At 35.7% G+C, this 25,312-nt stretch overlaps 3 protein-coding genes and 1 pseudogene across 3 annotated transcripts; 3 read left to right on the top strand and 1 right to left on the bottom strand.

Moving 5' to 3' along the window:
- Positions 1–15,426: 15,426 nt before the first annotated feature.
- LOC140840847 (FT-interacting protein 1-like) lies at positions 15,427–16,366 on the top strand (annotated as a pseudogene).
- Positions 16,367–18,843: 2,477 nt separating this feature from the next.
- LOC140841414 (small ribosomal subunit protein cS22-like) lies at positions 18,844–25,018 on the top strand. The gene is made up of 4 exons (XM_073208807.1): positions 18,844–19,239; positions 20,335–20,436; positions 20,513–20,812; positions 24,668–25,018. Exons 1-4 carry the CDS (start codon positions 18,934–18,936, stop codon positions 24,704–24,706), a joined length of 747 nt encoding a protein of 248 aa, XP_073064908.1. The 5' UTR covers positions 18,844–18,933; the 3' UTR covers positions 24,707–25,018.
- Positions 21,444–22,636, bottom strand: LOC140842080 (glutathione S-transferase T2-like). Its single transcript, XM_073209899.1, has 2 exons — positions 22,340–22,636; positions 21,444–22,259 (listed from the first exon to the last, which is right to left on the bottom strand). The coding sequence occupies exons 1-2, from the start codon at positions 22,634–22,636 to the stop codon at positions 21,639–21,641; spliced, it is 918 nt and encodes a 305-aa protein (XP_073066000.1). The 3' UTR covers positions 21,444–21,638.
- LOC140840481 (uncharacterized) lies at positions 22,910–24,148 on the top strand. Its single transcript, XM_073207665.1, has 2 exons — positions 22,910–23,262; positions 23,343–24,148. Exons 1-2 carry the CDS (start codon positions 22,966–22,968, stop codon positions 23,961–23,963), a joined length of 918 nt encoding a protein of 305 aa, XP_073063766.1. The 5' UTR covers positions 22,910–22,965; the 3' UTR covers positions 23,964–24,148.
- Positions 25,019–25,312: the final 294 nt, after the last annotated feature.

The following is a 25,312-nucleotide window of genomic DNA, read 5'->3' as shown; positions in this document are numbered from 1 at the left end:
AGAAGTATGAACCGCGTAAAAAGTGCGGAAGACGGTTCAATATTTCTAATGATATTTTCAACCGGTTAACACACTAAACAACAGGATATAGTACGAAGTGTGAAAAGTAAGAACACGAGATTTTTATCGATTTTCGGAGATAAACTCTTATGTCACCCCTTCTTCCTCTGTAGGAAGGATTCCACTAAAAGACTGTCTTTACAAAACTCTTTGCAACAGGCCACTCCAATCAGTACTTATCACATTTCCTGTTTTTGAACTCTGAGTGATCACTTTACACTTATGGAAATTAAGAACCCTCCGTTCACCTGACACTTTTATAAATTAGATAAACAAAAGGTAATTGATGCAAATAAACTATCTAGATTTTGGTAGCACGGTGCTTGAGTGAGCGAAAGAGATATGTGATATTTGATTGCGCTCAGATTCTTAAAGTATGAAGACTTGAAAGATTCACGCTTTTGAAAGCTTGATGGTTATGTCTCTCGTTGTTATCGTGCATCTACTCTTGCATACTTCCAGCTTCCCTTATATAAGATGTCATTCCAATGGTTAAAAACCTGAGCGACATTAACTTGTAACCTTGGAATAATGTGTCACTATCAGCTGCGACTTCATTAAATGTTCTTCAGCAATACATTTAATGTTCTCTTTTCTAGGATAGTGACTCAAATGCATATCAATCTTGAGATTTGTGCATAACATGATTGACTTGTAGTGGTGCAAACCTATTTGAGTGTTTTGAACCGGTCAGAGAATGTCTTTCATTACGTGAGCAATAAATGGCTATTTAATGACTTTGACATAAGGTTATTCGAACAGCCGGTTGAAAAACGGTTGAGATGATTGGCGGTCTGAACACTATAACCAATTGAACCATTACCTATTATATATAAAACTTTGCAGCCGTTTCCTGAAATAGTGAAGTGCTATTTTGATTTTATCGATCACCAAACTTTTTGAGTAATAATAATAATTTCTTAAAAATTTCTCTTTTTTTGGTGATGACGAAACCCAGCTAAAGAACTATACACAAGTTTACAGATAATTGTACCAGCTAAGTAACTTCGTCGGGTAAAGATAAAAAGTTGTATTTCATTGAGTAGATGAAATTACAAACTCCGGTAAAAATTAGCAGAGACATCTTAATCAAATACAATGCGTTAACCTTTCTTTTGTCCTTGGATTTTTTTAGCTTGTTCTGTTTTGGCACGCTCTGCAATCCTCTTCCTAACTGATTCTCCTGCTTTCAAAAACTCCTTTTGCCGCTCTCTTTCCCCCTTTTTGACATACAATGGACAAGAAAGTGCATGATTTCAGTAAGTTGTGCTCCTTGGGCATCCATGTGTTGATCAACGTGTACTTTAAGACGAGATATTTGTCCTGAAAGCTAAGTGCACATGTTGAAATGTGAGGAGTTGTGCCTGTCTTGCCAAAGGGTAACACTTGTATGAATGGCAGAAAATTCCTTTGAGAGATCAAACTTCAATGATTGAAAAGCGTCTTTCAGATCAAAATGCTTGCGGTTAAGAGCAAGAATCGATTGATCCATGGTTGTAAGTCTGTCTAAAATCTTCCTCTGAGGGTCACACAAGTACTGATTTACTTGTTCCCGTTGAGATAATAAATTCAATGAGTTGAATTTATAAGAAATAAGTTTGATATGATCAATCGATAAACTTATAAATAAATTTTATAAAAGCTTATACAAATTTTGAGAGTATGACGGCTAAAACAGTCAGAAGGAGTACACATGCGTTATTTATACATTGGTGATCCCGAAATTAAAGTGTGCCTCATAGTATCAAATAAGTTGAATATTGTCACATCGATGATGTTGGATCATCGATCGAGATTATAATGATATTAATATAATGGGAGCATAGATCATGGGCTTGTAAGAGTATAAGCTTATCATGTTAATTTTTTAGAGTTCAAATAGACTTTGATAATTAAGTTGTATTTTAATAGAATTAAAATATAGCACATTAATTTTTTATTAAATATGATATTGATTTACGTAATATGAAAATACTCATGATACCATAATTTTAAAAACTTGCACACAAAGAAAAATAATATTGATGCATGATATTATAAGAAATATATGCAATATTCGAGATTGACCATGATATGAGGTGCATTTTTTTTTTGGAATATATAATTAAGTTAATTAATTAGATTAATTAAGTAAATAAATGATTAGAAAATAATAATAAGAATTGGATTCTTATTAAGGTAACAAGCATCCGAGAGTCTTTTTTGAGATATATAAAAATTGGTTCTTCTCAAGGTTTAATCAAAGGTTGCTCTCGAAATACCTTTGGTTTTGTAAGAAAAATTCGGCCACTCCTAGTTTGAGAGTTATGTCGGTTTTTAATGTTCTATCTCTACGCGAAATATCTTATATTTTTCTAGCGCAATTTAGAAGAGAAATAAATATTCCAATCGTGGACCAGATTAGTAGATCGAAGAACGTTCCTAGGGATTTATAACAAGAGCTACGTCCGCTAATACCGGAGTAGTTTAAGCCAAGTGAAATTTTTCCTAAAGGTAAAATTTTCTAACTCCCTATGAATGTTTATTTAATTTTAACCATACGAGTGTGCAAAGAAAATTTTGAATTTGAAAATATAAATTTTTAACTTCAGCAACGATCTGGACATGAGAAAACCGATATCCCAACACAGAGTTACGAATCCAGTTACAATTCCAGCAATGGAGATCCAAAATGTAAAAAACTGTGGAGCTGGAGGTAGGGGTGACATGGGGGCAGATGACACGTCCGTCTTGGATGGGAAAACAAAAGATCCATCACTTCCGTTATAAACATTAAACATCTAAATTCCATCCTATAGAAAATTATTAAAAATAATAACAACAAACTTACTTGGCTCTACTCTAGGTAGAAAACCAAGGCCCCCCAAAAGTGCAATTATCAGGGGACGAATCCTTGTAACAAATTGAATTGAAGATGTACGAAGCACGTCTATAATAACCCCCTCCTAAGAAACATCGCTCATTATGTTGGATATCAAAACAAGAACTTTCTATGCCATTGAAGCATATATTTTTGCAATTCTTTGATAACCGTCTGTAGCGGGATAGGAGGTATTGTAACACACCAATGTGGCTGCCCTGCAATTGAGAAGGAATAAACTAATGTACGAAAAAGAAACCAATAGTCCAAGAAAGTAACTTTACAAATCGATCAATTACCTGAAGTAGTCTGCACATTCAAGAAAACATTCTGCACAAGGAACACAATAAACAAAAATCTGCGATGGGAAGCTGAAAAAAAAAAATTCATGTTTTGAAACAATACTAGCCTAGGAAAAACTTGTTTTTGCATCATTTTGCCATCGACACAAAATATCTTCTATTTTCCTAGCGCAATTTAGAAGAGGAATAAATATTCCACTCATGGACCGTATAAGTAAATCGAACAAAGTTCGTAGAGATTTACAACAAGAGCTAATTCCGCCAATGTCGGGGTAGTTTGAGCCAAATGAAAATTTCGCTAAAGTTAAATTTTCTAACTACCTATAAATGTTTATTTAATTACGAGTGTGCAAAGAATATTTTGAATTTGAAAATATAAATTTTTAACTTCAGCAGCGATCTGGACACGAGAAAACCGATATCCCAACACAGAGTTACGAATGCAGTTACAATTCAAGCAATGGAGATCCAAAACGTAAAAAAGGTGGAGTTGGAGGTGGGGATGGTAGGGGGCGGATGACACGTCTGTCTTGGATGGAAAAACAAAAGATCCATCAATTCCATTATAAACATTAAACATCTAAATTCCATCCTATAGAAAATTATAAAAAATAATAACAACAAACTTAATTGGCTCTACTCGAGATAGAAAACCAAAGCCCCCAAATGTGCAATTATCAGGGGACGGATCCTTGTAAAAAATTGAATTGAAAAAGTACGAAACATGTCTATAATAACCCCCTCCTAAAAAGCATCGCTCATTATGTCGGATATCAAAACAAGAACTTTCTATGCCATTGAAGCATATATTTTGCAGTTCTTTGATAACCGTCTGTAGCGGGATAGGAGGCATTGTAACACACCAATGTGGCTGCCCTGCAATTGAGAAAGAATAAACTAATGTACGAAAAGAAACCAATAGTCCAAGAAAGTATTTTACAAATCGATCAATTACCTGAAGTAGTCTGCACATTCAAGAAAACATTCTGCACAAGGAACACAATAAACAAAAATCTGCGACGGGAATCTGAAAAAAAAAATTCATGTTTTGAAACAATATTAGCCTAGGAAAAACTAGTTTTTGCATCATTTTGCCATCTACACAAAATATCTTCTATTTTCCTATCGCAATTTAGAAGAGAAATAAATATTCCAGTTGTGGACCGTATCAGTAAATCGAGCAAAGTTCGTAGAGATTTACAACAAAACTATGTCTGCCAATGCCGGAGTAGTTTGAGCAAAGTGAAAATTTCGCTAAAATTAAATTTTCTAACTACCTATAAATGATTATTTAATTTAAACCATACGAGTGTGCAAAGAAAATTTTGAATTTGAAAATAAAAATTTTTAACTTCAGCAGCGATCTGGACACGAGAAAACCGATATCACAACACAGAGTTACGAATGGAGTTACAATTCCAACAATAGAGATCCAAAACGTAAAAAGGGTGGAGTTGGAGTTGGGGGTGGTTGGGGGGCGGATGACACGCCCGTCTTGGATAGGAAAACAAAAGATCCATCACCTCCGTTATAAACATTAAACATCTAAATCCATCCTATAGCAAATTATTAAAAATAATAACAACAAACTTACTTGGCTCTACTTTTGGTAGAAAACCAAGGCCCCCAAAGGTGCAATTATCTGGGGACGGATCCTTCTAAAAAATTTATTGAACGCGAACGAAGCACGTCTATAATAACCCATTCCTAAGAAACATCGGCCATTCTGTTGGATATCAAAAAAAAAGAACATTCTTTGACATTGATGCATATAATTTGCAGTTCTTTGAGAACCGTCAGTAGCGGGATAGGAGGCATTGTAACAAACCAATGTGGATGCCCTGCAGTTGAGAAGGAATAAACTAATGTACGAAAAATAAACCAATAGTCCAAGAAATTACTTTACAAACCGATAAATTACCTGAAGGAGTCCGCAGATTCAAGAAAACATTCTGCACGAGGAACACAATGAACAAAAATCTGCCCTGAGATTCTGAAAAAAAAAAAATTTCATGTTTCGAAACAATATTAGCCTAGGAAAAACTAGTTTTTGCATCATTTTACCATCTACGCAAAATATCTTCCACTTTCCTAGCGCAATTTAGAAGAGGAATAAATATTCCAGTCGTGGACCGTATCAGTAAATCGAACAAAGTTCGTAGAGATTTACAACAAGAACTAAGTCTGTCAATGCCGGAGTAGTTTGAGCCAAGTGAAAATTTCGCTAAAATTATATTTTCAAACTACCTATAAATGTTTATTTAATTTAAACCATACGAGTGTGCAAAGAAAATTTTGAATTTGAAAATATAAATTTTTAACTTCAGCAGCGATCTGGACACAAAAAAACAGATACCCCAACACAGAGTTACGAATGCAGTTACAATTTCAGCAATGGAGATCCAAAACGTAAAAAGGGTGGAGGTGGGGGTGGCAGGGGGTGGATGACACGCCCGTCTTGGATAGGAAAACGAAAGATCCATCACCTCCGTTATAAACATTAAACATCTAAATCCATCCTATAGCAAATTATTAAAAATAATAACAACAAACTTACTTGGCTCTACTCTTGGTAGAAAACCAAGGCCCCCAAAGGTGCAATTATCTTGGGACGGATCCTTCTAAAAAATTTATTGAACGCGAACGAAGCACGTCTATAATAACCCCTTCCTAAGAAACATCGGCCATTCTGTTGGATATCAAAAAAAAGAACATTCTTTGACATTGATGCATATAATTTTCAGTTCTTTGAGAACCGTCTGTAGCGGGATAGGAGGCATTGTAACAAACCAATGTGGATGCCCTGCAGTTGAGAAGGAATAAACTAATGTACGAAAAATAAACCAATAGTCCAAGAAAGTTACTTTACAAACCGATAAATTACCTGAAGGAGTTTGCAGATTCAAGAAAACATTCTGCACGAGGAACACAATGAACAAAAATCTGCACTGAGAATCTGAAAAAAAAAATTTCATGTTTCGAAACAATATTAGCCTAGGAAAAACTAGTTTTTGCATCATTTTACCATCTACGCAAAATATCTTCCATTTTCCTAGCGCAATTTAGAAGAGGAATAAATATTCCAGTCGTGGACCGTATCAGTAAATCTAACAAAGTTCGTAGAGATTTACAACAAGAACTAAGTCTGTCAATGCCGGAGTAGTTTGAGCCAAGTGAAAATTTCGCTAAAATTAAATTTTCTAACTACCTATAAATGTTTATTTAATTTAAACCATACGAGTGTGCAAAGAAAATTTTGAATTTGAAAATATAAATTTTTAACTTCAGCAGCGATATGGACACGAGAAAACCGATATCCCAACATAGAGTTACGAATGCAGTTACAATTCCAGCAATGGAGATCCAAAACGTAAAAAGGGTGGAGGTGGGGGTGGCAGGGGGGCGGATGACACGCCCGTCTTGGATAGGAAAACAAAAGATCCATCACCTCCGTTATAAACATTAAACATCTAAATCCATCCTATAGCAAATTATTAAAAATAATAACAACAAACTTACTTGGCTCTACTCTTGGTAGAAAACCAAGGCCCCCAAAGGTGCAATTATCTGGGGACGGATCCTTCTAAAAAATTTATTGAACGCGAACGAAGCACGTCTATAATAACCCCTTCCTAAGAAACATCGGCCATTCTGTTGGATATAAAAAAAAAGAACATTCTTTGACATTGATGCATATAATTTGCAGTTCTTTGAGAACCGTCAGTAGCGGGATAGGAGGCATTGTAACAAACCAATGTGGATGCCCTGCAGTTGAGAAGGAATAAACTAATGTACGAAAAATAAACCAATAGTCCAAGAAAGTTACTTTACAAACCGATAAATTACCTGAAGGAGTCTGCAGATTCAAGAAAAAATTCTGCACGAGGAACACAAGGAACAAAAATCTGCCCTGAGATTCTGAAAAAAAAAAAATTTCAGGTTTCGAAACAATATTAGCCTAGGAAAAACTAGTTTTTGCATCATTTTACCATCTACGCAAAATATCTTCCACTTTCCTAGCGCAATTTAGAAGAGGAATAAATATTCCAGTCGTGGACCGTATCAGTAAATCGAACAAAGTTCGTAGAGATTTACAACAAGAATTAAGTCTGTCAATGTCGGAGTAGTTTGAGCCAAGTGAAAATTTCGCTAAAATTAATTTTCTAACTACCTATAAATGTTTATTTAATTTAAACCATACGAGTGTGCAAAGAAAATTTTGAATTTGAAAATATAAATTTTTAACTTCAGCAGCGATCTGGACACGAGAAAACAGATATCCCAACACAGAGTTACGAATGCAGTTACAATTCCAGCAATGGAGATCCAAAACGTAAAAAGGGTGGAGGTGGGGGTGGCAGGGGGGCGGATGACACGGCCGTCTTGGATAGGAAAACAAAAGATCCATCACCTCCGTTATAAACATTAAACATCTAAATCCATCCTATAGCAAATTATTAAAAATAATAACAACAAACTTACTTGGCTCTACTCTTGGTAGAAAACCAAGGCCCCCAAAGGTGCAATTATCTGGGGACGGATCCTTCTAAAAAATTTATTGAACGCGAACGAAGCACGTCTATAATAACCCCTTCCTAAGAAACATCGGCCATTCTGTTGGATATAAAAAAAAAAGAACATTCTTTGACATTGATGCATATAATTTGCAGTTCTTTGAGAACCGTCAGTAGCGGGATAGGAGGCATTGTAACAAACCAATGTGGATGCCCTGCAGTTGAGAAGGAATAAACTAATGTGCGAAAAATAAACCAATAGTCCAAAAAAGTTACTTTACAAACCGATAAATTACCTGAAGGAGTCTGCAGATTCAAGAAAACATTCTGCACGAGGAACACAATGAACAAAAATCTGCCCTGAGAATCTGAAAAAAAAAAATTTCATGTTTCGAAACAATATTAGCCTAGGAAAAACTAGTTTTTGCATCATTTTACCATCTACGCAAAATATCTTCCATTTTCCTAGCGCAATTTAGAAGAGGAATAAATATTCCAGTCGTGGACCGTATCAGTAAATCGAACAAAGTTCGTAGAGATTTACAACAAGAACTAAGTCTGGCAATGCCGGAGTAGTTTGAGCCAAGTGAAATTTCGCTAAAATTAAATTTTCTAACTACCTATAAATGTTTATTTAATTTAAATCATACGAGTGTGCAAAGAAAATTTTGAATTTGAAAATATAAATTTTTAACTTCAGCAGCGATCTGGACACGAGAAAACCGATATCCCAACACAGAGTTACGAATGTAGTTACAATTCCAGCAATGGAGATCCAAAACGTAAAAAGGGTGGAGGTGGGGGTGGCATGGGGGCGGATGACACGCCCGTCTTGGATAGGAAATGAAAAGATCCATCACCTCCGTTATAAACATTAAACATCTAAATCCATCCTATAGAAAATTATTAAAAATAATAACAACAAAATTACTTGGCTCTACTCTTGGTAGAAAACCAAGGCCCCCAAAGGTGCAATTATCTGGGGACGGATATTTCTAAAAAAATTTATTGAACGCGAACGAAGCACGTCTATAATAACCCTTTCCTAAGAAACATCGGCCATTCTGTTGGATATCAAAAAAAGAACATTCTTTGACATTGATGCATATAATTTGCAGTTCTTTGAGAACCGTCTGTAGGGGGATAGGAGGCATTGTAACAAACCAATGTGGATGCCCTGCAATTGAGAAGGAATAAACAAATGTACGAAAAATAAACCAATAGTCCAAGAAAGTTACTTTACAAACCGATAAATTACCTGAAGGAGTCTGCAGATTCAAGAAAACATTCTGCACGAGGAACACAATGAACAAAAATCTGCCCTGAGAATCTGAAAAAAAAAATTGCATGTTTCGAAACAATATTAGCCTAGGAAAAACTAGTTTTTGCATCATTTTACCATCTACGCAAAATATCTTCCATTTTCCTAGCGCAATTTAGAAGAGGAATAAATATTCCAGTCGTGGACCGTATCAGTAAATCGAACAAAGTTCGTAGAGATTTACAACAAGAACTAAGTCTGTCAATGCCGGAGTAGTTTGAGCCAAGTGAAAATTTCGCTAAAATTAAATTTTCTAACTATCTATAAATGTTTATTTAATTTAAACCATACGAGTGTGCAAAGAAAATTTTGAATTTGAAAATATAAATTTTTAACTTTAGCAGCGATCTGGACACGAGAAAACCGATATCCCAACACAGAGTTACGAATGCAGTTACAATTCCAGCAATGGAGATCCAAAACGTAAAAAGGGTGGAGGTGGGGGTGGCAGGGGGGCGGATGACACGCCCGTCTTGGATAGGAAAACAAAAGATCCATCACCTCCGTTATAAACATTAAACATCTAATCCATCCTATAGCAAATTATTAAAAATAATAACAACAAACTTACTTGGCTCTACTCTTGGTAGAAAACCAAGGCCCCCAAAGGTGCAATTATCTTGGGACGGATCCTTCTAAAAAATTTATTGAACGCGAACGAAGCACGTCTATAATAACCACTTCCTAAGAAACATCGGCCATTCTGTTGGATATCAAAAAAAGAACATTCTTTGACATTGATGCATATAATTTGCAGTTATTTGAGAACCGTCTGTAGCGGGATAGGAGGCATTGTAACAAACCAATGTGGATGCCCTGCAATTGAGAAGGAATAAACTAATGTACGAAAAATAAACCAATAGTCCAAGAAAGTTACTTTACAAACCGATAAATTACCTGAAGGAGTCTGCAGATTCAAGAAAACATTCTGCACGAGGAACACAATGAACAAAAATCTGCCCTGAGAATCTGAAGAAAAAAATTTCATGTTTCGAAACAATATTAGCCTAGGAAAAACTAGTTTTTGCATCATTTTACCATCTACGCAAAATATCTTATATTTTCCTAGCGCAATTTAGAAGAGGAATAAATATTCCAGTCGTGGACCGTATCAGTAAATCGAACAAAGTTCGTAGAGATTTACAACAAGAATAAGTCTGTCAATGTCGGAGTAGTTTGAGCCAAGTGAAAATTTCGCTAAAATTAAATTTTCTAACTATCTATAAATGTTTATTTAATTTAAACCATACGAGTGTGCAAAGAAAATTTTGAATTTGAAAATATAAATTTTTAACTTCATCAGCGATCTGGACACGAGAAAACCGATATCCCAACACAGAGTTACGAATGCAGTTACAATTCCACCAATGGAGATTCAAAACGTAAAAGAGGTGGAGTTGGAGGTGGGGGTGGCAGGGGGGGCAGATGACACGTCCGTCTTGGATGGGAAAACACAAGATCCATCTATAATTGCCCGAAAATTCGTGTTTGAAAATTTGCAGAAAAATTAAAATTTTCTTTTTAAAATAATCAAAATTGCCTCGTTCACGAACTAAATTGATAAATCAAGTTTAATGTTCAAAATTTGCAACGGAAGAAATTATTTAAAGTAATTCAACACTGATAAAATGTTTGAGCATGAAAAGAACGTAAAACCGATATCCCAACACAGAGTTACGAATGCAGTTACAATCCCAGCAATGGAGATCCAAAACGTAAAAAGGGTGGAGTTGGAGGTGGGGGTGGTATGGGGCGGCTGACACGTCAGTCTTTGATGGGAAAACAACAGATCCATCGCTTCCGTTATAAAAATTAAACATCTAAATTCCACCCTATAGCAAATTATTAAAAATAATAACAACAAACTTACTTGGATCTACTCTAGGTAGAAAACCAAGGCCCCCAAAGGTGCAATTATCAGGGGACGGATCCTTGTAAAAAATTGAAATGAAGACGTACGAAGCACGTCTATAATAGCCCCCTCCTAAGAAACATCGCTCATTATGTTGGATATCAAAACAAGAACTTTCTATGCCATTGAAGCATATATTTTGCAGTTCTTTGATAACCGTCTGTAACAGGATAGGAGGCATTGTAACACCCCAATGTGACTGCTCTGCAATTGAGAAGGAATAAACTAATGTATGAAAAAGAAACCAATTGTCCAAGAAAGTTACTTTAAAAATCGATCAATTACCTGAAGTAGTATGCACATTCAAGAAAACATTCTGCACAAGGAACACAATAAACAAGAATCTGCGACGGGAATATGAAAAAAACATTTCATGTTTTGAAACATTATTAGCTTAGGAAAAACTAGTTTTTGCATCATTTTGCCATCTACGCAAAATATCTTATATTTTTCTAGCGCAATTTAGAAGAGGCATAAATATTCCAATCGTGTACCGTATTAGTAAATCGGACAACGTTCGTAGAGATTTACAACAAGAGCTAAGTCCGCTAACACCAGAGTAGTTTGAACCAAGCGAAAATTTTACTAAAGTTAAAATTTTCTAACTACCTATTAATGTTTATTTAATTTAAACCATACGAGTGTGCAAAGAAAATTTTGAATTTGAAAATATAAATTTTTTACTTCAGCAGCGATCTGGACACGAGAAAACCGATATTCCAACACAGAGTTACGAATGCAGTTACAATTCCAGCAATGGAGATCCAAAACATAAAAGGGGTGGAGTTGGAGGTGGGGGTGGCAGGGGGCGGATGACACGTCCGTCTTGAATGGGAAAACACAAGATCCATCACTTCCGTTATAAACAATAAACATCTAAATTCCATCATATAGCAAATTATTAATAATAATAACAAACTTACTTGGTTCTACTCTTGGTAGAAAACCAAGGCCCGCAAAGGTGCATTTATCAGGGGACCGATCTTTCTAAAAAATTGAATTGAAGACGTACGAAGCACGTCTATAATAACCCCCTCCTAAGAAACATCGGCCATTCTGTTGGATATCAAAACAAGAACTTTCTTTGACATTGATGCATATACTTTGCAGTTCTTTGAGAACCGTCTGTAGCGGAATATGAGGCATTGTAACACACCAATGTGGCTGCCCAGCAATTGAGAAGGAATAAAATAATGTACGAAGAATAAACCAATAGTCCAAGAAAGTAACTTTAGAAACCGATAAATTAACTGAAATAGTATGCACATTCAAGAAAACATTCTGCACAAGGAATACAATGAACAAAAATCTGCCACGAGAGTCCGAAAAAAAATTTCAAGTTTTGAAACAATATTAGCCTAGGAAAAACTAGTTTTTGCATCATTTTGCCATCTACGCAATATATCTTATATTTTTCTAGCGCAATTTAGAAGAGGAATAAATATTTCAATCGTGTACCGTATTAGTTAATCGAAATACGTTCGTAGAGATTTACAACAAGAGCTAAGTCCGCTAATATCGGAGTAGTTTGAGCCAAGTGAAATTTCGCTAAAAGTTAAAATTTTCTAACTACCTATTAATGTTTATTTAATTTAAACCATACGAGTGTGCAAAGAAATTTTTGAATTTGAAAATATAAATTTTTTACTTCAGCAGCGATCTGGACATGAGAAAACTGTTATTCCAACACAGAGTTACGAATGCAGTGACAATTCCAGCAATGGAGATCCAAAACGTAAAAAGGGTGGAGTTGGAGGTGGGGGTGGCAGGGGGGGCGGCTGACACATCCGTCTTGGATGGGAAAACACCAGATCCTTCACCTGCATTATAAATATTAAACATCTAAATTCCACCATATAGCAAATTATTAAAAATAATAACAACAAACTTGCTTGGTTCAACTCTTGGTTAAAAACCAAGGCCCCCAAAGGTGCAATTATCAGGGGACGGATCCTTCTAAAAAATTTAATTGAAGACATACGAAGCACGTCTATAATAACATCATCCTAAGAAACATCAGCCATTCTGTTGGATATCAAAACAAGAACTTTCTTTGCAATTGATGCATATATTTTGCAGTTCTTTGATAACCGTCGGTAGCGGGATAGGAGGCATTGTAACACACCAATGTGGCTGCCCTGCAATTGAGAAGGAATTAATGTACGAAGAATAAACCAATAGTCCAAGAAAGTAACTTTACAAAACGATAAATTACATGAAGGAGTCTGCACATTCAAGAAAACATTCTGCACAAGGAACACAATGAACAAGAATCTGCCCCGGAAATCTGAAAAAAAAAATTTCCAGTTTTGAAACAATATTTGCCTAGGAAAAACTAGTTTTTGCATCATTTTTCCATCTATACAAAATATCTTATATTTTTTAGCGCAATTTATAAGAGGAATAAATATTACAGTCGTGTACCGTATTAGTAAATCGAAGAATGTTCGTAGAGATTTACAACAAGAGCTAAGTTCGATAACACCGGAGTAGTTTGAGCCAAGTGAAAATTTCGCTAAAGTTAAAATTTTCTAACTACCTATGAATGTTTATTTAATTTAAACCATACGAGTGTGCAAAGAATATTTTGAATTTGAAAATATAAATTTTTTACTTCAGCAGCGATCTGGACACGAGAAAACCGATATTCCAACACAGAGTTACGAATGCAGTTACAATTCCATCAATGGAGATCCAAAACATAAAAGGGGTGGAGTTGGAGGTCGGGGTGGCAGGGGGCGGATGACACGTCCGTCTTGGATGGGAAAACACAAGATCCATCACTTCCGTTATAAATATTAAACATCTAAATTCCACCCTATAGCAAATTATTAAAAATAATAACAAAAAACTTACTAGGTTCTACTCTTGGTAGAAAACCAAGGCCTCCAAAGGTGAAATTATCAGGGGACGGATCTTTTAAAAAATTGAATTGAAGACGTACGAAGCACGTCTATAATAACCCCCTCTTAAAAAACATCGGTAATTCTGTTGGATATCAAAACAAGAACTTTCTTTGCCATTGATGCATATACTTTGCAGTTCTTTGAGAACCGTCTGTAGCGGGATAGGAGGCATTGTAACACACCAATGTGGCTGCCCAGCAATTGAGAAGGAATAAACTAATGTACGAAGAATAAACCAATAGTCCAAAATGTAACTTTAGAAACCGATAAATTAACTGAAGTAGTATGCACATTCAAGAAAACATTCTGCACAAGGAACACAATGAACAAAAATCTGCCACGAGAATCTGAAAAAAAATTCAAGTTTTGAAACAATATTAGCCTAGGAAAAACTAATTTTTGCATCATTTTGCCATCTACGCAATATATCTTATATTTTTCTCGCGCAATTTATAAGAGGAATAAATATTCCAGTCGTGTACCATATTAGTTAATCGAACAACGTTCGTAGAGATTTACAACAAGAGCTAAGTCCGCTATATCGGAGTAGTTTGAGCCAAGTGAAAATTTCGCTAAAAGTTAAAATTTTCTAACTACCTATTAATGTTTATTTAATTTAAACCATACGAGTGTGCAAAGAAAATTTTGAATTTGAAAATATAAATTTTTTACTTCAGCAGCGATCTGGACACGAGAAAACCGTTATTCCAACACAGAGTTACGAATGCAGTGACAATTCCAGCAATGGAGATCCAAAACGTAAAAAGGGTGGAGTTGGAGGTGGGGGTGGCAGGGGGGCGGGTGACACGTCCGTCTTGGATGGGAAAACACCAGATCCTTCACCTGCATTATAAATATTAAACATCTAAATTCCACCCTATAGCAAATTATTAAAAATAATAACAAACTTACTTGGCTCAACTCTTGGTTAAAAACCAAGGCCCCCAAAGGTGCAACTATCAGGGGACGGATCCTTATAAAAAATTTAATTGAAGACGTACGAAGCACGTCTATAATAACCCCATCCTAAGAAACATCGCCATTCTGTTGGATATCAAAACAAGAACTTTCTTTGCCATTGATGCATATATTTTTTGCAGTTCTTTGAGAACCGTCGGTAGCGGGATAGAGGAATTGTAACACACCAATGTGGCTGCCCAGCAATTGGGACGGAATAAACTAATGTACGAAGAATAAACCAATAGTCCAAGAAAGTAACTTTAGAAACCGATAAATTACCTGAAGGAGTCTGCACATTCAAGAAAACATTCTGCACAAGGAACACAATGAACAAGAATCTGCCCCGGGAATCTGAAAAAAAAATTTCAAGTTTTGAAACAATATTAGCCTAGGAAAAACTAGTTTATGCAATCCTCTCCCTATAAAGAGCTCTTCGTCAGTTTGAAAACACGTATTCCCATCTGAATGCTTTTGTTGTCAAATATAATACACAAAACTACCGAATTATTTTGCTCAATAATGATGACTTCCAACCACTACCATCAATACATTTAATGTATTTCCTGTATTGTCATTAATTTCTTTGCTGAGATGAATGTCATTGAAGCTCAGGATATCATTCCAAACGGCTGGAGTCGTCTCCCAGAGGTCTCTGTGAAAGTCGGTGTGGGAAGTCAAGTGCTCAAAACCGGGATATTCCCAGCTCGTTCCACAAATCCTATGTGGAACGAAGACTTAGTTTTTGTAGCCGCTGAGCCATTTGAAGAGTAGCTTCTTCTGAATGTTAAGGATTAGGTGCACTCTTCGAAAGACTATGTGTTGGGAAGAATAAGTCTTTCTCTCAGCATGGTTGAGAAGATGTTGGATCACCAAGCTGTGCATTCTCGTTGGTTCAACCCCGAAAAGTTCGGGTTTGGTACGATAGAAGCTGATGGGAGGAATGAACTTGAGGGTGTGCCTTGAAGGTGGATATCATGTACTGGATGAATCAACGATGTGCATAAGCGATCAACAGCAAACAACAAAACAACTTTGGAAACCTCCTGTGGGAATACTTGAAGTAGGAATATTAAATGTACAAGGTACTTCTCCCAATGAAGATGAAGCATGGTAGGAGAAGCACAAATGCCTAAAGACGACCAAAAGTGGGTTCGAACAAGGACCATTCTCAACAGTTTCAGTCCAATATGGAACGAGCAATACGTGTGGGAGGTCTACGATCCAAGCACTGTCATAACATTGGGAGTCTTTGACAATTGTCACTTAGGAACTAAGAAGCCTGGTGCATCTGGTGCAGCACGCAACTCGCGGATTGGAAAGGTTCATATAAGATTATCGACCCTCGAGTCTCATCGTATCTACACAAGTTCTTACCCCCTTCTTGTTTTACACCCTACCCAGTCAAGAAAATGGGTGAAATCCAACTAGCAGTTACATTCACCAGCATGTCCTTATCATACATATTTATGGCCATTCTTTACTCCCAAAAATGCATTACCTGCATCCCTTCATCGTAACAGTGTTTTTATAACCGGACCGTTAATCGAACCGGTCAAGCCTTAAAAAATGGTTCAACCGGTTCAACCGGTTCGACCGGACGGTCGAACCGGATCAATAAAATTAATATTTTATTTATTTTATATAATAAATAAAATAGTAAAATATTGATTATTTATATTTTTATAGTTTTTATTTAATTTTTAAGATGAAAATTACAACAAATATCAAAATAAACATCACTTTTCAAATTCAAAAATCCAAATTACACATAACATGTAACCAAATAGTGATGACCAAGTTTAAGTGCCCAAGTAAACATCAAGATTAATTATAAAAAAAGTAGTAAACATCAAGTTTCTTATTAAAAAAAGTAACCAAATAGTGATGACCAAGTTTAAGTGTCCAAATAAACATCAAGATTAATTATAAAAAAAGTAGTAAACATCAAGTTTCTTATAAAAAAAAAGTGTTAGTAAAACCGTCGCTATTTAGCGACGGTTATTCTTAACCGTTGCTATATAGCGACGGATTTTGAAATAACCGTCGCCGATCTCTGGACAATTTTTTTATAATTTCACAGACCCGGCCGGTTCCTGAAGACCGGCCGGTTTCCGGTTTTCCCGGTTGAACCGGGTTTTAACCGGTTTTTTCCGGTTAAACCTGTTTTCCGGGTTTTTATTTATGTCCGGACCGGTCTGGAGACCGGTTCGCGGTTGAACCGGTCCAACCGGCCGGTCCGGTCCGGTTTTGAAAACATTGCATCGTAAAACAAGTCAAAAATTTGAGATACCAAGCCATGAATATCGTAGCCACGAGGCTTAGTCGCGCTGAACCGCCTCTCAGAAAAGAGGTAATAGAGTACATGCTAGATGTCGAATCCCACATGTGGAGTATGAGACGAAGCAAAGAAAATTTCTTTCGAGTCATGGCACTTCTATCCGGTATCATATCCTCTAACCATTGTTTTGGCGATGTTGGCCAATGGAAGAACCCCTTCAACTGATCTGGTATCCTGAGTTGCTACTTCCAACACTCTTTTTATACACGTTCCTAATCGGTATATGGAACTACAGGCAGGGGCGGAGCCAGGATTTAAAATTATCTGGGGCTGACTTCGTCCCATACTGTATTTAATAAATTAAATAATTAACTAAAACTTTAAAATGTAAAATATGTAAACATCAATTTCATGAAAACTTAGAACAAAGGTATTTATTATTTAATATCTTCAAAAAACGGAGCTAAAACACTACTGAAGTTGTGCTCTTCGATTTTTTTAGAATAAAACTCATTAATTATTAATTCAGCTCGATAAGTATTTGAGTTGAAATCGATATTTTATTCACCCATTGACTGAATTGATGTACTACCTTATCTTAATTCCAAAAAGGATTTTGGAAAATTTTTTCTCTTAAGAATTATTGCGGTCAAAAGCCAAAGTCATTTCACATCATTTTTTGAAACCAATGGTAAAAAAAATAATGACATTGACAAACATCAACTGACATCAAAGATATAATAAAATATATAGCAACTGCATAATTCTATTACCATATTAGCTAAATTTAATATATTTCTGTGTTATTGTAAATATAGTCTAAAATTATATTTGAAACTTAAAGCTAATTTTAAAAATCAACTGACATCAAGATCTTCAATCTTTTGAGCAAAATGAGAGCAAAAGTCAAATTTAATTATATATATTTGCAGAAAATCATTTTAAAAAAATACTCATGGTTAAACTTTTTTTTTCAAATTTGCATTAGTAAAATAAAGAAAAAAAACACAAAAATAAGAACAAAAATAAAAAATGTAGAAAAACTAAAAAAAAATTAAAAAATTTAGGTGGAGCTGGAGCCCACCCTAGTCCAAGGGTGGCTCCGCCCATGACTACAGGTACAGACCAAAGCATCCGCCCATAGGGATACAAAATTTTAATGGGCAGAAGCAGCCTATAAAGACGAACTCGATGAAGATTTCGATACATTTCCAACTTCTAAACCACAAGACGTGTTCGAACGAGGTACAGCAGGCTAAGAAGCATCGCGGGCAGCCTTACAACACAAGTGGAGAGATTCCAGTCTCTTTTAAGCTGGAGGGATCCAAGAGCTACAAGTCTATTCATAATGTTCTGTCTTTGTGCAGCTTTGGTTCTCTATGTGACTTCATTTATCAACGTTTCGCTCAAGCTTTTAATAGTAATTATCAGTATTTTAGTTACGGAAATTAATATGATTAAAGTTTGTTGATGATAGATTTTCCTGATGGGTCTTGTTTGTTAAAATTTATTTATTAATAAACTAATAGAATCATTTATAACTATTATATCCTTTTTCTCAAAATCTTATAATTTGTAGAATAGTTCTTTTATCTTTTTTTCTATATTTTGAATTTGTAAAAAAATTGAATAAATTAATTTTTGATTTGTGGAATGAATTACAAAATGAAAGGGTAATAAAAAAGGAGGAGGAAAGAAAGCCCCCGCCCCCCAAAAAAAAAAAAAAAAAAAAAAAAAAAGAGGGGATAAATATTTCACGGATAAAGCTGTGAAAGCTCTTGGCACATAAGACTACGTTTGAAACCCCATTTCAGTGAGGAATGGCGACTGTTGCATCGTCTTCGTCTCTACTAACTTCAACTTTTCTGCAGAACCCCACGAAACCCTTCAAATCCCATCTCCCGAAGCACAATTTCCAGCTTCCCAGACACCAATTCACCCCTTTGAAGGAGCTCATTCACATTTCAAATCCCAGAAAGCTGTATTCGGTTATCGCCCAAGTTTCTACAGCGGAGCGGTCGTCTGAGGCTGACAGAAGATTGTACGTTGGAAACATTCCGCGTACTATTACCACTGACGAGCTCCGCAAAATTGTTGAAGAGCATGGTGCTGTTGAGAAGGCTGAGGTACTTTTTTGTTTTCTTTCCGCTGAATGTTGAGTTGGTTATCGTTATTTGTACGTGTATTCAACGAATGGGTGGTTTTTTGGATTTCGGGCTCAAGTTTTGGCTTTTCGTGCTCGAATTGAGTTATATATGTACTCAAGAATTCGGATTGGGCTGCCTTTCTTCGTTAGAGGGGCCGACACTGTGGCGCCTGTCCTCCCATCCCTATTATTTTGGGGTCAGTTTAGTAGTTGGAGTGTCGTGTAGTCTTGTTCATAATGAGATTGTGTTGAGGATTAGTTTGATTTATTTTGGAGTATAAATAGTTGAATGAAATGATGCTCTAGAAGGATTCACAGGATACGCAATTTTAGTCTGACATTCGAGTCGCAATTTGTTGTTGGTAGGTATAGATTACCTTTTGAGAACTTTGAACAAGTTTGAATTGAGTTTAGTCATAATAATTGAATCAAATTCTTGAATTCTTCAGCATGTGAAGGTGGGTATTGAGTCTTCATTCAAGATGCACAATTATGATTCGATTCTCGATAACTTTTTTTTCTATTTGGTAGTTTGAACGACTAGCGAAGGAGCTTAGAGAGAAATTTGTTATTGCATAACTATCGAGTTAAGCACGAGCGGCCCTTTTTTGGACTTTATTGATACAAGTGATTTATCTTTCATTGTTTTGGGATCGGTTTTTCAATTTCATCTGGGGGTGTCAAAATAAGTTTGAAGCTATTTTTTGCCATCATTGAATTAAAGTTTGACAATGATGTTTAGATTAATATATTGACAGAAAGTCGTCGGACTCTTCTATAAGTTTCTAGAGCCTTCAATTTGTGTTTTTATTTAACTTTAGATTCTTGTTTGACAGAATTTGATGCTAATGGAAATAAGTTGACAAAAGAAGGGTAAATATTCTGGAAATTATATTCCAGCAGTATATAAACATCACAAACTTGCACAATTTGGTGAACTTATTAAGAAGCACAATTGATATGGTTGAGCACAAAGTGGGAAGTTTTCAGTATTTACGACTTTAGGCGGTTCAAGATCTTTACTTGGATTACTACGTTCCGGTCCAAAATAAAATTTACAATGCTGTGTTTGTAGGTCATGTATGATAAGTACTCTGGAAGGAGCAGGAGATTTGCATTTGTAACTATGAAGTCAGCCGAGGAGGCAATTGCTACTATTGAAAAGCTTAATGGGACAGTAAGATTATCTGTTTTAAAAGTTTCAAGAGAACACATTGAACAATAATTATCGACCGCACACTCTTTTCTGTTAGGAAATTGGAGGACGGACGATCAAAGTCAACGTAACAGAAAAACCGTTGACATCCTCAGATGTATCTGTTTTTCAAGTGGATGATTCCAAATTCATTGACAGTCCCTACAAAGTTTATGTGGGCAATCTTGCAAAGAATGTAACTACAGAAACACTGAAAGACTTTTTCTCAGAAAAGGGGAAAGTTCTCAGTGCAAAGGTATCCCGACTTCCAGGGACCTCAAAATCCAGTGGATATGGCTTTGTTACCTTCTCTTCAGAAGAGGACGTGGAAACTGCCATATCTGTTCTAAATAATACGGTGGGTGGTCATATGAATTTTTAGGATGAGCTTACGGCATTCCAGTTATTCGCACACGTGACACGCTAGCAAAAATTATGTTGCAGTTTGATAATTTTAAATCTTTACTAGTTGTCCATCCCCACTCCATTTTAATGTCCTATATTTAGGGCATCTCCAACCCTATTCTCCATTTTTTCATTCTCTATACTCCAAAATGGAGTATTGCATTCTCTATTTAGAGCAACTCCAACCATTCTCCATTTTGGAGAAAATCTCCAAAATGGAGTATCAATCTTGCTCCAACCATTCTACATATACCTACCCCATTTTGAAGTGATGAATAGTGATTCTCCAAAAATGGAGAATCTCAACTCCATCTCCATATATTTTGGAGAATGACATTATTTACGAAAATGCCATTCTCCAAAATTGCAAATACACCCTTTAATTTTTTTTTTTATTAATTTCATATATTTAAATGTTTATTTCAATTCTTTTACTAAATTTTAATGATTTTTTGGTATTATTTAATTTATTTCAAGTTTTCTCATTTTTTATTATTTATTTATTTATTTGTTGTAATTGAATTATTTTGATGAAAAAAACAAATGAAAATAATAATTAAATAAGATTGTGAAATGATACATTACATGTTTTTTTTCAACACAAATCGAATTAGTTAACTTGAGATAAATTAAACATGCATACACATTAAAACATAAAAAACAGTTCACGTTAAAACATATAAAATAGACGATCATAAAACAAACCAACAACTTAAAACAAACACTCACAAGCAATACACATTGACATATTTTTATTCCACTGCAATGATGACTAAACACTAGTACTCTCCTAGATCGGACCCGGATCGAGAAGTTCCGCCGAAGAACTGGCCAAACAGATTAGAAGATCCGTCGGCTCCATCACCTTTTGCTGCTCTTTTCTGCCAAATGTTTTGTTGTTCTTTGAGCAAGTATGCACGGAATGATTCATCAACAGACATAAGGTTCATCCGTAATATTTTATTTTCTTCTTTCCAAGCCAATAGAGCGTTCCTTTCTTTCTGAACATCAATGAGTTGTTGTCGATGGGTCTCGGCATTCTCCATTGCAGTCATCATTTTCTCACTACATTTGGCCATGGTGGAAATATCGTTTGAGTAATCTTCAGTGGCTTTTCTTTTGGCTTTTGCTTTTTTTATGCCGATTGGTCGCTGAGTACTCCCTGATGGGCTATCTTCATCTAGGTTTACATCAAACCCAGATAGTCCCGGAAAATCTGGTGTTGGGGATTTTGTGTTGGGTGAGTAGTCAGACTGGGAGGAGTTCATACGGTTTGATATGAAACCAGGTAAGGTAGCGTTGGATGACCTAAACTTCTCCTGGTCTTTTAGTAAAGACCAAACATGATCCAATCTCCATGTTGACCTAGATTGCTTAAATAATTCTTTTGCTTCATCAAGCTTTAAAAACGTGTTAGTTGTATGTTATTTACACACTAAAAATTAAAATATTTAAAGAATACTTGAACATTTGTACTCACAATGTCTTTCTCCGATGCACCACTTTGGTGTCTAAGTTCCACTTGACGAATACATCCAGTAAAACTTTGGACAGCCCTACTTATGTTGGACCATCGACATTGAAGGGCCCTCATAGTACGATGCTCTGTTGACGGACTAGTGAGTTGCTCGTTGTAACTGGCTGCCACTCGAGACCACAAGCTATCATTTGACTGGTTTATGCCAATAATAGGATTTTGGGAGATGTCGAGATAAATTGTCACAAGAAGTTTGTCCTCCTCAATTGAGAAACCAGAACCACGTCGAGATGAATTCATTATGCTTGGAGAGAATGAATTAGGGATGGAAGGGCATTTTATAGAAGGATAGATGTTAGTGGGATAATGGGTAGTGTGGATGTCATTCAAAGGCTTTAGTGGGTAGTAATGGGATAGTGGGATGGTAGGATGTGACAATAAAGCCTTTGAATGACATCCACACTACCCACTATCCCACTCCCACCATCGAGTTGTCACATCCTACCATCCCACTATCCCATTACTATCCAATAAAGCCTTTGAATGACATCCACACTACCCACTATCCCACTAACATCTATCCTTCTATAAAATACTCTTCCATCCCTAATTCATTCTCTCCAAGCATAATGAATTCATCTCGACGTGGTCCTGGTTTCTCAAATGAGGAGGACAAACTTCTTGTGACAATTTATCTCGACATCTCCCAAAATCCTATTATTGGCATAAACCAGTCAAATGATAGCTTGTGGTCTCGAGTGGCAGCCAGTTACAACGAGCAACTCACTAGTCCGTCAACAGAGCATCGTACTATGAGGGCCCTTCAATGTCGATGGTCCAACATAAGTAGGGCTGTCCAAAGTTTTACTGGATGTATTCGTCAAGTGGAACTTAGACACCAAAGTGGTGCATCGGAGAAAGACATTGTGAGTACAAATGTTCAAGTATTCTTTAAATATTTTAATTTTTAGTGTGTAAATAACATACAACTAACACGTTTTTAAAGCTTGATGAAGCAAAAGAATTATTTAAGCAATCTAGGTCAACATGGAGATTGGATCATGTTTGGTCTTTACTAAAAGACCAGGAGAAGTTTAGGTCATCCAACGCTATCTTACCTGGTTTCATATCAAACCGTATGAACTCCTCCCAGTCTGACTACTCACCCAACACAGAATCCCCAACACCAGATTTTCCGGGACTATCTGGGTTTGATGTAAACCTAGATAAAGATAGCCCATCAGGGAGTACTCAGCGACCAATCGGCATAAAAAAAGCAAAAGCCAAAAGAAAAGCCACTGAAGATTACTCAAACGATATTTCCACCATGGCCAAATGCAGTGAGAAAATGATGACTGCAATGGAGAATGCCGAGACCCATCGACAACAACTCATTGATGTTCAGAAAGAAAGGAACGCTCTATTGGCTTGGAAAGAAGAAAATAAAATATTACGGATGAATCCTATGTCTGTTGATGAATCATTCCGTGCATACTTGCTCAAAGAACAACAAAACATTTGGCAGAAAAGAGCAGCAAAAGGTGATGGAGCCGACGGATCTTCTAATATGTTTGGCCAGTTCTTCGGCGGAACTTCTCCATCCGGGTCCGATCTAGGAGAGTACTAGTGTTTAGTCATCATTGCAGTGGAATAAAAATATGTCAATGTGTATTGCTTGTGAGTGTTTGTTTTAAGTTGTTGGTTTGTTTTATGATCGTCTATTTTATATGTTTTAATGTGAACTGTTTTTTATGTTTTAATGTGTATGCATGTTTAATTTATCTCAAGTTAACTAATTCGATTTGTGTTGAAAAAAAACATTTAATATATCATTTCACAATCTTATTTAATTATTTTCATTTGTTTTTTTCATCAAAATAATTCAATTACAATTAATAAATAAAAAATGAGAAAACTTGAAATAAATTAAATAATACCAAAAAATCATTAAAATTTAGTAAAAGTATTGAAATAAACATTTAAATATATGAAATTAATAAAAAAAAAATTAAAGGGTGTATTTGCAATTTTGGAGAATGGCATTTTCGTAAATAATGACATTCTCCAAAATATATGGAGATGGAGTTGAGATTCCCCATTTTTGGAGAATCACTATTCATCACTTCAAAATGGAGAATGGTTGGAGCAAGATTGATACTCCATTTTGGAGATTTTCTCCAAAATGTAGTATGGTTGGAGTTGCTCTTAAGGGGATACTCATACTGCAAAAGAATTTATTGAAATTTTATGAATTGTTTACACCGTCCAAGAGATAGTTCATCACATCTTTGAAATTCTCGTATTCTCTCTTATATCTTATTTTGTTTGCAGGTTCTCGAGGGACAGAAGATTCGGGTTAATAAAGCATAGGATTGCCGGTGGATAGTAGCAGTCTGTATCTGCAATTGCATTTGATTATGCTATAGAGATTTAGATATTTAACATTGAAAGAATCAAGAGTCAAGGCTACATTTTGATAATCAGCAGACAAGGTAAAGTTTTATGTTTTATGTGTTGTTGGATGCTGTAAGGACCCGAATTATCTGTCAGTTTCGCCAACTAAGATCATTGACAGTATATCTTATAGTCATATTAGTTAACAATGCGAGTTGGATTTGAATTCTCAAGGTTTTAATAATCTGTTTTTGAAGGAAATTTCACGAAACAGATTTTACGATTTAATGCGCGTGCCCGTGCAACACGCCTTGTTGCTGCAACTTTTGAGCTTGGTGCACATGCGTATGCATAGTGTATCTTGGTTCTTGGAGTAAGTTTTGTTCAGTTTTTCGGCTAAGGTGTGCGCACAAAGTCATCATGGCTTCTCCATGCAATGTGTGTTTTTTTCCAACAAATATTATTCAATAAATGGAAAAAATCGGAACGACCAATTATATAAAATTGAATTTTAATGTATTTGAATTGTGATCAAGCAATGAATCAAGTGTAAGTTAACCCAATTTACCTTAATATATGTAT

The sequence above is a fragment of the Primulina eburnea genome, chromosome 9, assembly GCF_022965805.1.
Source record: "Primulina eburnea isolate SZY01 chromosome 9, ASM2296580v1, whole genome shotgun sequence".
Classification (NCBI taxonomy): domain Eukaryota; kingdom Viridiplantae; phylum Streptophyta; class Magnoliopsida; order Lamiales; family Gesneriaceae; genus Primulina; species Primulina eburnea.
This window is presented reverse-complemented; position numbering and strand designations above follow the sequence as displayed.